At 47.2% G+C, this 12460-nt stretch overlaps 1 protein-coding gene across 5 annotated transcripts in view; it reads right to left on the bottom strand.

Annotated features, from left to right (window-relative positions):
- DGKI (diacylglycerol kinase iota) overlaps positions 1-6731 on the bottom strand; it is a 199444-nt gene extending 192713 nt beyond the window's left edge. For all 5 annotated transcript variants that reach the window (XM_059472537.1, XM_059472541.1, XM_059472540.1 and 2 more), the window contains exon 1: positions 6542-6731. In XM_059472537.1, coding sequence (XP_059328520.1) covers positions 6542-6726 — 185 coding nt within the window. In that variant the 5' untranslated portion in view covers positions 6727-6731. The remainder of the gene's footprint in view (positions 1-6541) is intronic.
- Positions 6732-12460: the final 5729 nt, after the last annotated feature.

The following is a 12460-nucleotide window of genomic DNA, read 5'->3' as shown; positions in this document are numbered from 1 at the left end:
TTCAGATATACCCCATCCCACGCCACTTTCCTTTGCTAAGGGCAGCAAGTCATAGAATCATTCAAAACCTAAAAGAAGCGGGAGAAAAAAATGCCCCCAGACCAACACTGGACACGTGGGTGAACATGCACTCATATACTTGAGTTCATGCATTACTTCCACTCACAAAGAGCTTTTAAAGAACCAAAACAAGAACTTTGTAAAGCGAGACAATAGAAGAGCTCCAAATTTCTACATACATTGTATTCCAAGGCAAAGTTTTTCACTGACAGTTCTGTAACTGGAAGTGGATACAAAGATGTGAGGCTGCCACTCCTGACTTTTTATTATTGTTATTCTTTCCCCCATTCTTCCTTTCTTTAACATTTGTGAAATCTTTTGTCTGACTGTGACGTGTGTATCTCATGCTGCATGTACCACAAAGCAACAGAAAGAGCACAGGAGATTGTTGCCTATCCACATCTCCTTCACAAAACCTCAGCCAAGCTGCCAATTAAATTTTTTTTAAAAAATTTAAAAAAACAAACACCCAAACAATCAAAAAAATAACCAAACAGAGCTATCAAAAGTCTGGTGAGGCTTCAAGAAGATCATTTCAGCCCCATGGCTGACCCAGGAGAGAAGAAGTGACTACCTGCTCGTTTATTCCAAAGGACTAGAGAGAACAAAATCGGTTTTCCACTTCATCAAAGTTATGTGGCACCTGATTCAGCACTTTTCACCCGATGAAATTTTCCACCTGCAGGGCAATCTGAGTGTACAGGTCCGTGCCTGTGCTACACAACAGCTTCATTATGTGCCCACAGAGGCTCACCCTTTCGGATCACTGGTGCACTTATCTCATTTTGACTATGTACATAATTCCATTGCAGCTCGTGTGTCATTTCAGTCAGAGTCACCACTCACAGCACCTCTTTTGTGAGGTGCTGCTAAGCCCAGATACAGAAGGGAGAAGGTCAGACACGCTTTAAATTCAAAGAGAGTCCCTTCACTTTGTGCTGCATAGAGAGACATTGATGGCCAGACTGGCAGCCTCATCTCAATGTCAGGAGGGAGCCTTAAATGTCAACTTGATTTTCCCATGGTAGCATTCTTCTTTCTGACTATCCTAGCATTTTTCTGCATTTTGCTGCAGCACAGAGCTTCCACCTCAAAGCTTTATAAATCAAATGGCTTCATGAAGGCCCCCTCATGTACCAAAAACATCCAGTCATCTGCTTTGGGTGGAAATGGCAAAATGGTGATGAAAGTCTTGGGTGACAAAGTAAATCGAGTTACTGTTGCACGAGTGGGTGGTAAGAAGACTGCACAGTCCCTGCCCACAACTCCTAACAAAGACAGTTGCATGCAGATCCTCTGAGATTAGGCCAGAGAGTGAGAATTATTTCCTTGACATTTGGTAAAAAATAAAAACCCATCCATCATTTTCATGCAGAGTAGCTGCACTCATTTATAGCATTAGAATGCGTTAATATTCAAAGAAACTTAGGTAAAATAAAACAATCAAAAGATCAAAGGCTTGTGTTGGGTGTTTTCATTTTTACAAATGTCATTCAGCTTAAGTTATAAATAATACTTCACAGTACACTAGTGAATGCTGTCACATTTCATAAAACAATTAAGCCTTAGTAATAGGAAACACATCTATTTTCCTGTCTATATTTAATATTTACTGAGGAGTGATGCGTGTCTTATGACTGTTATCATGTCTGAAAACAAAAGAACACAAATAATGAGGATGTATTCAAATTTACATTTCTACTTTGGTCCCCATCTGTAGTCTCAGGTACTTAAATGCTCATCAACAGTGACAGGGTTTGTGTAATAAGGATTTCCCAGAATTTCCTTGCCATAACTTTTCCCCCTTCAAAAGCAGTGATAAAACCTGCTCTAATTATAACTGCTGTGCCAGGGCAGGCAAGCAGCTCCTGCTGATGGTGCAGGGGGAGAGGCCAGCTCCATTCTTGCCTTCTGCTGGCAGAGGAAGGGTCGGGAAAGCACGCAAGGCACATCCCAAACAGATCCATTTGGCACGAGGGGCAGAAACTCCAGCCAGGAGAGCCCAAACCCCCTCCGTGCGGTGCTCTCACAGTGACTCTCTGCTCCAGGAGTGCAGCTGGGTGCCCGGGGGACTCGGGCAGCCAAGGAAAGAGCACCTCCAACCTCTCCATCACCAAAAGGGCCATGCACGGCTCCCTGCCGGAATCCCCTGTCTGGCCAAGGGCACGGCAGGAGCACGGAGCTGCCAGGACAATGCCAGGTAGCAGCACAGGACTCTGAGGTGTTCATTAATTACAGCCCCACACTTGGAAACTCCTGGCTCAGGGAGGAGCAAAACCTCTAAAGCCTGCCACACACTGCCTCAGTCAGGAGTTCTCAGCCTGGTCAACATGAAACTGCATTTCTCTAGGAAAACTGTTCTCTGGTGACAGGTGTTTGCCAAGCATCACCTGAGCTCTCATAAGACGGACATTAAAAATTACAACTTCAGTTTTATTTACAATGCCACTAATCAAGATTCCCTGAAATTCTAGATAATAATTAATTAAGAAATTAAAAACCATTTGCACTATTGATTGTTTCAGTTGGCTTGCCTTGTTTTGATTTTTAGGGATGATCTTTTGTTTGGTTGGGGTTTTTATTCATTTATTTATTACTTTTACTATTTCTCTAAGCTTAATTAAATGACAAGACTGCATTTCAGATTAGATTTTGGAGGTGCAAATACCTGCAGGAGACTGCCAGATAATGCTTTATTTTCCAGGTTTCCTCCTACCTTAGCTTTTTATTTTATATTCTTACTAAGCACCTATCCTTGGTACAATCTGAATTTCTCTTTATATCACAACTTACTTCAGGAAAGCAACTTTAACTCCTACTTAATCTAAAAGACATCAGAATGTCCCTCACAAACTTTGCAATGACAAAATAACAAAAACTAAAGGGAAAAAATATTACCTCACAGCTTTCTGTTCCAATGTCTTGTAAATAATCTGCTGGGTATAGAAATGTATGGGGTAAATACTATTCTGAGAACCAAACTGTAAAAAGCATTTCTCTCAGGCAGATGTGCACATTTAATTCACTTTTCAGTTTTCATTTGCCAATCTTTTAACAGCGGGGCGGGAAACTGAACTTTTGGTTTTATCAGTTTATTAAAAAAAATAAAGAAAAAAAGTTTTTCATTCTGTAAGCCAACGTGTCAGATTTTCAGCAGAAGAGCCAAAACATCGTTAAGATATTTAACTCCTTATGTGCAGGGTAAAACATAAATCAGGGCTAAGAATTGCTGCTTAGCTGCTGGCATCCTGATGTCAGCATCCAGCCATGGAGTGGATGGCTTAAGAGATGAAAAGGGAGATTTGAGAGATGAAAAGGGAGATTGCTACCTGAAAAAGGAGATTTGTGTGGCTGTCACTCTCTTTGGAAGGCGACAGGGGCTGCAAGGGACCCAAGGTTCTGTTTGCAGTCCCCATCCCGTCCTGTCCCATCCCTTCCCTCTGTCCCGGCGGCTGCCCCGGCTGATCCCAGGAGAAGGAAGATGCACTCGAGGGATCTTCCAGCCATGGACACGGGAGCAGCCACACTCCAAAGTGCTCTAAATCCATCAGGTCCCACTCAGGCAGGGACAGTGGCACATCCCCCACCGTGTGTGTGTGTGTCCCCAGTTCCAGCACAGTGCTGGGGACAGAGCACAGCAAGCGCGGATCAGCTCCCAGCGGATCGGACAGGACAGCGAGCCCTGCCGAGTGCCAGCTGCAAGGTGGGTACGTCTGCGAGCATGGGAGCAAGGCCATGGGCGTTGTCAGGCTCCCCACCTAGCATACCTGTGCTATTTACAGCAAGTTTTTCCTCCTGCTGGCTTGAGTGGGGGGACAAACACGCCCACGTTGGTGTTTGCTACACAAAATCGTGACGTGTTTAATACAGCGGTTTCTGCGTTTCAGGCTACAGGGCACATCGGTACAAAACATTGATTTCTGGACATGTTACTCATAGTTTTGGTGCCATTCGAGAGAAACTAACAAGTTCTCTGCAAGCAACAGCAATATCAGCTAATTAGAGATGTGTTACATTGAGGATATTTGCTGTTCAACAACAAATTAAAAGTGAAGATAATACTTTAAGCCCAGACTCAGGCAAACTGCAGTTCAATAACATTGTCACAGCAGAAGGTTTTCTTCTTTTTTTCCCCTGTAACAATTCCATGACCTCCCATTTCACTCCTTCAACTGCTACCACCAGTTTTATTCTTTTACGTGCATTTTCATGCACCTTTATTATTTTAAGCAAGTTGCAACTGTTGGGGTTTTTTTATTCCTGAATGTATAAAAACAGCTCTACAGGTGTGTATGGCAATGTAATGCACCTGCATAGAGCCCTCAATGAGCTGTTTGAAAGACTCTGTGAAGCCTTGAATAATTTCTATTGTGCCAGTGGGTAAGGGAGTCCAAGCGCCAATGTAAATAGGTTTTCCTGGACCTAACATAGCCATTTACATTCACAAATGTATTTCAGCACCATAAATTACTGAGGGAAATGGTAGCAATTTAAAGAGACTGGGGTTACAGGGTGTGGAGAACTCAGTGGAGGTCCTCTGTGGAAGTTTTATACTCTTCTATCTATCCAGATTGTTCTCATTATGGATAAATGATAAAGTGAATATTATCTGTAGGAAACCAGCCATAAACGAGGAAAAGGTGTGGAAATCCACGGGTGGAAAGAAAATTTACTTTCTTGCACGTATCTTAAGTCAAGTAGAATGAGTGATAGGCATCAAGAGGTGCTTAAGAAAAGGCTTTGATATCTGAAAGTTCAGGACTTGTTATATGCTTGCATAGATGAAGGAGAGGAGAAGGACGAAAAAAACCCTACATTTCCCTTAAAAGCATCTAACATTAAACCCTTACAAATACTGACCATGCAGCAAACTTAAAGAATACCCACAACTTTAACACACTTCTCAACAAACAGCAGAACATTAGAAACAGATTTCACTATCTTCTCTTCCCTACCCATGCCACCCCCCAAAAAAGCCACTAAGAAGACTTATTGCAAACTCCTTCCTTTCTGTCCCAAGAGCAAACACAAGACCAAACCTGTTTTGTTAGCAGCCACCTTATTTCAGCACCTCAGACTTTGCCTTTACCTGCAAGGGATTTGCCCCTAAATGGCACAAGCTAAGAAAACTGTCAGGGTAGAGATGCAAAAGCACCCAGAGCTGGCTGATGCAATGTTTGTTTCAGAGGTATCCACTAAGTTTTCATTCTCACATCGCTCACCTGACTGAGTCCAGGGTGAATCATCCCAAACTTCACTCTCACTGCTGGGACCATCAGCCCTGCTGGGGAAAGCCTCTCTGCACACATCAGGTATTATATAAAACTCAGCTAGGAAGAGTGTTTAATTACATCATCTGTAAGCCCTGCCACATGCAGAGCTTAGACCAGCTCCTAAGTTATCCCAGCTGTAAACTGGCAGCACATTGAGCATCCCCATGGCTGGGGAGAGCCTTCAGCTAATTTACCTGGGGCTAGAGACTCTTTCCTTGCAGAGACCAGTAACAGCTCTGTGTTTTCTGCCCTCCCAGCTGAGAGGGCTCATCCCTGAGCACACTAGAACATTAGTTACTGATGGCGTGCTGCCTCCACAGGGGCTCTGCAACCAGAATTAGGTAACACTCAAAAACTTTTTGGCACGGACCTTCTCAGCCAGCAATCCTTTTGGGCAGATGCTGCCAATTAGCAGCTCCTAGCTGGGAACAGAGGAGCAGACCAACCCCACCGACGCAGGTGTGTTTACAGGAGGAACAAAAAACACTTATTTGCCATCAGACACGTGAGGCAAACGCACAGCCATGACAAGAGAAGACCGTGATTATGGAAGTACCGTCCCGCTCAGGCCCCAGCGGGGCATGTGGCACCCGGGGGCTGTCACTGGCGGCCCCCAGCCCGCAGCCACGCCTGGGCACAGCACCCCCCTATCTTGTCTTATTTTATCAGCCCCCCTATCTTATCTTATCAGCCGCCGGGGCTTACGCAACGGCGGCGGGCGCGGGTGGGAGCGGGCAGGGAGGGGACACCGCACTCCGGGAGAATCCCCACAGCCAAACCCCCGCGGGGAGCAGCGCTGCCGCCAGAAGGGCTTTTCCCATCCCCTTGAGGAGCGTTTGGAGGCGCCGGGATCACGGGCGGCTGTGTTCCCACTGAAAAGGGCAAGCTCTAATCCCCAGCCAGCCGGGCAGGAGCCCCGCTCTGGCTCGGAGTAACTCCGAACTTCACCCGCGTTCCCCGTCTCGCTCCCCATCTCCCCTGGCGCTGCCGCTACCCCGAACCTGGCGGCAGCAGCAGGGCTGGGAGCAGCTCGCTCTCTGCCTTAAGATCTGGGAGAGCTCTTTCGGACTTCGGGATGAAGAAGGAGCCCCGTAGGCGTCAGGCGGGTCCGGCGGTGCCGCGGCCGGGCAGCGGCGTGAGGGCAGCACCGCCGGACCCTCGGGCCGCCTCCCCAGGCAGCGAGAGGCGCCCGGCCGGCCGGCACCCACCTGTAGGACACCTGCTTCCTGAAGGTGAGGCTGCGCAGCTTCTCCTCCAGCGACTCGTCCGCCGCCGACAGCCCCTGCTCCTCCGGGATCCCGGCGGCGCCCGCCGCCTCCCCGCCGCCCTCGGCGCCCCGGCAGCCGCCGCCCGCCGCCCCCGTCTCCTCCCCGCCGGCCGCGGGGGGGTTCATTGCGCCGGGGCAGCGGGGCCGAGCAGCAGCAGGAGGCGGGGGCAGGGGAGGCCCGGCCGGCGGCTGCAGGCGCTGGGGGGCGGCCGGGGCGCCGCAGCTCCCGGGGCCGCGGGGCGCGCTGCGAGCCGCGGCGGCTGCAAATGGCAGCGCGACCGCGCAGCATCCATCGGCGGCCGCACTGCAGCGGGGCATTGTGGGAAACTCCTGCCCGGCCACGCCCCCGCCACGCCCCGCCCGCCGCCGGCCAATGGCAGCGCCGCGCCCCCGCCGCGCCCCCGCGGCCGCGCCCCACCGCGCCACGCCCCGCGGCCGCGCCCCGCCACACGCACCGAGAGCATCTTCCGAGAGAACAACTTCCCATCACACCGAGAACACATCCCGAGAGAACACCTTCCCGTCATACTGCGAACACCTTCCCAGTGAACACCTTCCCGAGTGAGCATCTTCCCGAGCGAGCACAGGAGCCCCGGGGCACTCAGCGCTGCCCTCGTCTTCCAATCGCTTCCAATTTGCCCCCCTGTGATCTCTGTTTGGTGCGCTGAGTCTCAAAGCGCCCAGGGGCAGAGACACCTGACGAGCATCACGGTGCCCTTCCATAAAGTTAGTTGTACTCCCACCTTATCCCTTTCTTCATTAGGGGACACTAAGGAAAACTTCAGAGGGAAGTGTCAGTGTGTTTCAGCACAAGAGGTGACAGTGACAATAAGATTGAAAAGTACAGAAAAGGTTGAGGTCTGCGGCTATACAGAAATTATTGCAGGAATTATTGCAGGTCTGCAGTTATACAGAAATTACTGTAGGAATTATGCACAGACAGTGCTTTGTTTTCAGTATGCAAAAGTTCCCTGTGGCAATGCAATCCAAAGTAGAAAGACATTAAAAAATAAAAAAAAAAAAAAAGAAGAAGCATGAACAATTATGCTCTACAGAGAAGGCAAAGCCTGCAGGAAGAGATTTCAGTAACTCCTGTGCTCCACAGATGGCTCCCCTAAGCAGCCTTGCCTCTTCTGTGTGAGCCCTGTGCCAATCAGGTTCGTGACAGTCAAGAGATTCCTTACACCTGATCCTCGCTGCTTTCCAATTCCATCCCCAGATTACATTTAATTACTAGTGAAGCATGTAAAGTATAATTAAGCAATGTGAAACCCTTGCTTATTAGAAGTAAAACTAAGGTTCTTATGCAGGACTGTAAAAGGAAGGTCTGGATCCTCCTCTGAGCTGTGTGCAGAAATCTCCAAACCAGCATGGAGCTCCACTGGAACCATTGGTCCTTTTCCATTGAGAGCTGGGAAGTCTCTGGTTGAACTTCCAGGGAAATCAGCAGTGAATATTCCTTGTGAAAGCATTAAATTTAAGACTATGTAACAAATGTTTTTTGCAGAACCAAACTAAACCATTTTGAGTTGGAGCTGTCAAAGAGCAGTTCAGAGCCAGCCCAAAAGTCAGCTTCGAGGATGGGGAGTGATCCCTCTCTTATTAGTGCTGTTTTGAGGTTTTGTCATTGGTGAAAGTTTTGTGGCCTGTTGCCATGAGAAGATGCCAATGACATGCGCTAAAAAACCTGTAACTGCAAATTAATTTTGCACTGGGAGAGCAGAACACTGTGCATCATCTCACAGCTTTATTCTCTCAGCCTCTGGCCCACATGAGAACAGCTCTGTCACCAGCTCTGTGCCCCAGCTCCACCTCCCCCAGAGCATCTGGAGCACAGCCTAACAGCCCATCAGGGTTTCCTACCCCCTCTGCAGTGAAGATCCATGCCACTGAGCCACCTCCTCCTCCAGCACAAACTCTCCTGCAGCTCCTGCTTGTCAATAACCCTTCTTTTATCCACATGACCAAATTTACACCCTGCTCCGGGATCACCTATTTTTCCTCTGACTGCTGCAATTTGCATGACTCATTTGCAACATGGAGAGCTAAATTGACTTCCTTTGCCTTTTTTTTTTCTGAATATGAGCAATTATGAGAGAGTCTGAGGCTCGTGAAGGAAAGCCCTGCTTAGCTATTACACCTGTGGTGGGGCTGCCAATCCCTGTGGGTACAGGAAGGCAGCAACAGTGGAAACTTTGTGGGAGTATCACATTTGCTCCAAGGTGTGGCTGCAGACACACCACCGGGCCAGGAGGGAAAGCATGAGCACGAAAATAGATTTTTAGCAGGTTTTGCCAGTATCTGGGATTATCATGCAAACAAAAAATCCTAACTCCAAGGTCTGGGTTAAGTGCTGTCAGGTTAAATGGAGCACCTCACCCCACTCCGTGGTGCCTGCCCTGATTGTCTGGGAGAGCTGACAAGGTTCAGCAGGTGGGGAGCTCTTTTTCCTGGGTGGGAACTTCTCACCACACTGCATGCCATGAACAGCAGGGTGGATGGTGGGAATGATGGAGGAGCTGCAGCGAAAGGAGGGATTTCAGCCTTTTGGAGTAAAGCCAAGGGAAGGTTTATTCCACTACTCACATGCCTGTAAAATCCCATTTTGAACACTCCAGTGTGCACAGACTGTGTGCACTGTGGTAAGTTTTATTGCAGTGGGAGGGACTGAAAATTCTTTTTCTAATAGAAAAGAGATGGATATATGAAAAAGGAGATTGGGGAGGAAAAGGATGAGGCAACCTTACTTGTTCAGTGTGCCAGGCTAGCTAGTGAGAAGCCAGGCTAGCTAGTGAGAAGTCAGTCTACTTAAATGCTCCATATTCCTTAAATTCACACAAAATTCAATCCCAGGTTAGCCCCCAACATTCAATGAAAAAATATAAAACATATAAAAATATATTTATACACATAGACGTGTATGCATGTATCTGCATCTCCTCGAATTGTAAATATTTTTTTTAATGTGGCATAAAAGGCCAGCTTCGCTTTCCAGATCCAATGCTGATAGATTGGATCCACCCACAGCATCATTCCCTTTTGGACAACATCTGAAGGTCTAGTGGAGCACTGCTCATCCGCTGGGAAACTGAGGGATGCTGAGGCTCAGCAAGGAGGGACCCACCACAGCTGAGCAGATCAAATGCAGATTTTTATCAAAAAGGTTTTAAAAAAAGGGCTAACCAGACCCTAAGCATTGCTTTAGACAGAGAAAATGAGACAATCCAACAGTCATGAACTTATTCTTATCTTCCCTCAGCTGTGCCACAGTAAAGACAGGGGCCAGAACTTTTAATTTCCTTCTTACTGGAGAGATAAAAAATAGTAATTTTATAGCAATGTATAGAACTCGTGCAAATAGAGTGTAAGACCAATTCAATAATGAAAGCATAACCATTTGAAGCCCACAGGGAGACAACACCAAGAAAATAAGAAACCAAATAAATCACTTTGACTTTTTGAGGAACAAACTGGAGTGAGACAAGACATGCAAGCATTATTATCCATTAGAAAGGAAATATGCTTTTGTTTCCAATTGCTATCTCCTTTGAATCACCTTGCTTTGCTTAATCTCAGTGTGATTTGCAGAGAGGAGGAAGCTACCAGCGGCTTTGCAGACCAGGAATCTGAAGCATGGAATAAACAGGGCAAGCCAAATTCACCAGCATGCCATGACCATGAGGCTCATGGTACTAAAAAAATCCTAAAGCAAACAAATCAGGAAAGGGAGCATCAGGAATGAATCTTCCATGAAATACCTTCAAGGGGGGTGAAGTCTGTGCTGCTGTAACGCAGGTACAAACAATAGCTAACAGCACAAGGAGAACAATTTCTACCCAAGCATGCCATGAGAGGCATCCTGAGCTGCATTTGGACATCCTCCCTCCTGTCCTGCAAAAAAAAAAAGGAGCATCAAAATCCAGCCTTGGAGTCAAACAGCAAGATGCTTTTCCAACAACAGCATGTCCTGGAGGCTGGTAGGTAGGGAGGCTGACAGCTCATCACACAGCATTTCCCCATTGTGTGGGGGGTTCTTTTTCAGTCACAGGCTCCCTGCAGCATCACCTGCTGTGTGATGCTTCAAGGGTCACAAGGAGATTGAGGAGATTCTTAACCAGTGGCTAATCACAGGCCTGTGCTTTGTTTGCTTGGAGGAACTGAGCTCAGCTAAAGCTAAGCTGAGGGTAACTTTCCCAATCAGTCACAGTCTAACGATTTTCCTCTAAAAATGCTATATATGTCTTGATGCTGCAAACAAGTGCCCTGGATCAATAGTCCTGGCAAGGGAAACTGCCTCTTTGGAAAGCAAGAGGCACACGGGGTAGATCCTTGGAGAAGAGCTTCCTTTTTTTTTTCTTCCATCACTGCCAATTTCTTTTGCTCCTTTAACCTCTTTAGCACCAAATCAAAGCATTTCTGAAAACCCACATCAGCCAGAAATTTAGTGCAGGCCACAGTGTTCCAATTTCCATGGTATGCTGCCTTCCCCAAACTCTAGAGCAGCCTTCTCTAAGAGGCCTTGGGAAGGACGCACCAAAGCCATCTCTCACTCCCATTTTCAGTTAAACTGGAACTATTCCTCCATTGCTAGTAGCTCCTGTGGAAGATAAATTCTTGGTTGCTGTTCTAGGGATACATGGTACTCATCTATGAGGTCTCCCTCCCAGTAGAAAACTGGCATAAAACAAATTAATGTACATTTGGGGTGCCAGATATGCACAGGTAATTTTCACATTGGCACTAGGTCATCCACAGTCCAGTTCCCTGGGTGACCAGCTGTTGTGATGTTGTGGGTCCCCAGGGTGAGGTGAGAGATGAGAATCTGACTCCAAGCTCTCAGAAGGCTGATTTATTATTTTATGATATTATATTCTATTATATTAAAGGAAATCATATACTAAAACTATACTAAGCTATAGAGAAAATAATTCATCAGAAGGCTAGACAACAATGAAAATAAAAACCTGTGAGCGACCAGAGTCCTGACACAGCTGGACTGAGACTGGTCATTAAGTAAAAACAATTCACATGGAACCAATCCAAGATGCACCTGTTGGTAAGCAACCTCCAAACTACATTCCAAGCAATCAGATAATTATTGTTTACATTTCTTTTCTGAGGCTTCTCAGGAGAAAAATCCTGGCGAAGGGATTTTCCATAAAATATCATGGTGGCAACCAGCAAAGCCACAGAGTCCCCAGACTGAAAGAATCAGGCATTTCCTTTTCCATGTCCATCAAAGGAGCAGAGGTCAGCTCTGTGCCCTGGTTGGATGCTGGGTTTGGCTGCAGGGTGTCATGCTGGTTGCTCACACAGGCAGAACAAATTCCAAATTGCTGCAGAAAGCTCCCAAATTATCTCAGGGGGGAGGCAGGCTAAGGAAAGGAGCTGAGGCCAGCAGAAGAACACATCCCAAAAAGCCAAAGCAAAAAGTGCTATTTAAGAGTTCACTCCAGTTTGAACAAGCCCAGAGCAGGGAAAGGCCTCACCTTCCCTGTCTGGGCTGTTTGCCCACCCAGATGAGCCCCAGCCAGCCCTGCCACTCCAGGTGACAGCTCCTCAGTGTCCCTGGCTGAAGCAATGCCCCCTTGGCATCAGCCCTAATGGGGCTGTAGCACAGTGCTGCGCTGAGTGTCATTATCACTGTTAAATGCTGCTGGCCCTGATTGCCACTCATTACTGAGATATAATTCTCTGCCAACCTCAAAAAGGGAAGGGTAAAACTTCAGTAAAACCCCATATCCTTCCTTTTCCATCACTAAATTACCAGTTACTAAATGGACACATTGCACACACTGGCACACCTGGGAAAGTCGAGGGCCCACATTTTTTCCAGTCATCAGGAAATCAAACAAGTAGC

This window comes from Ammospiza nelsoni, chromosome 5, assembly GCF_027579445.1.
Source record: "Ammospiza nelsoni isolate bAmmNel1 chromosome 5, bAmmNel1.pri, whole genome shotgun sequence".
Taxonomy (NCBI): domain Eukaryota; kingdom Metazoa; phylum Chordata; class Aves; order Passeriformes; family Passerellidae; genus Ammospiza; species Ammospiza nelsoni.
Note: the sequence above shows the minus strand (reverse complement) of the source record. Positions and strands in the feature narration are given on the sequence as shown.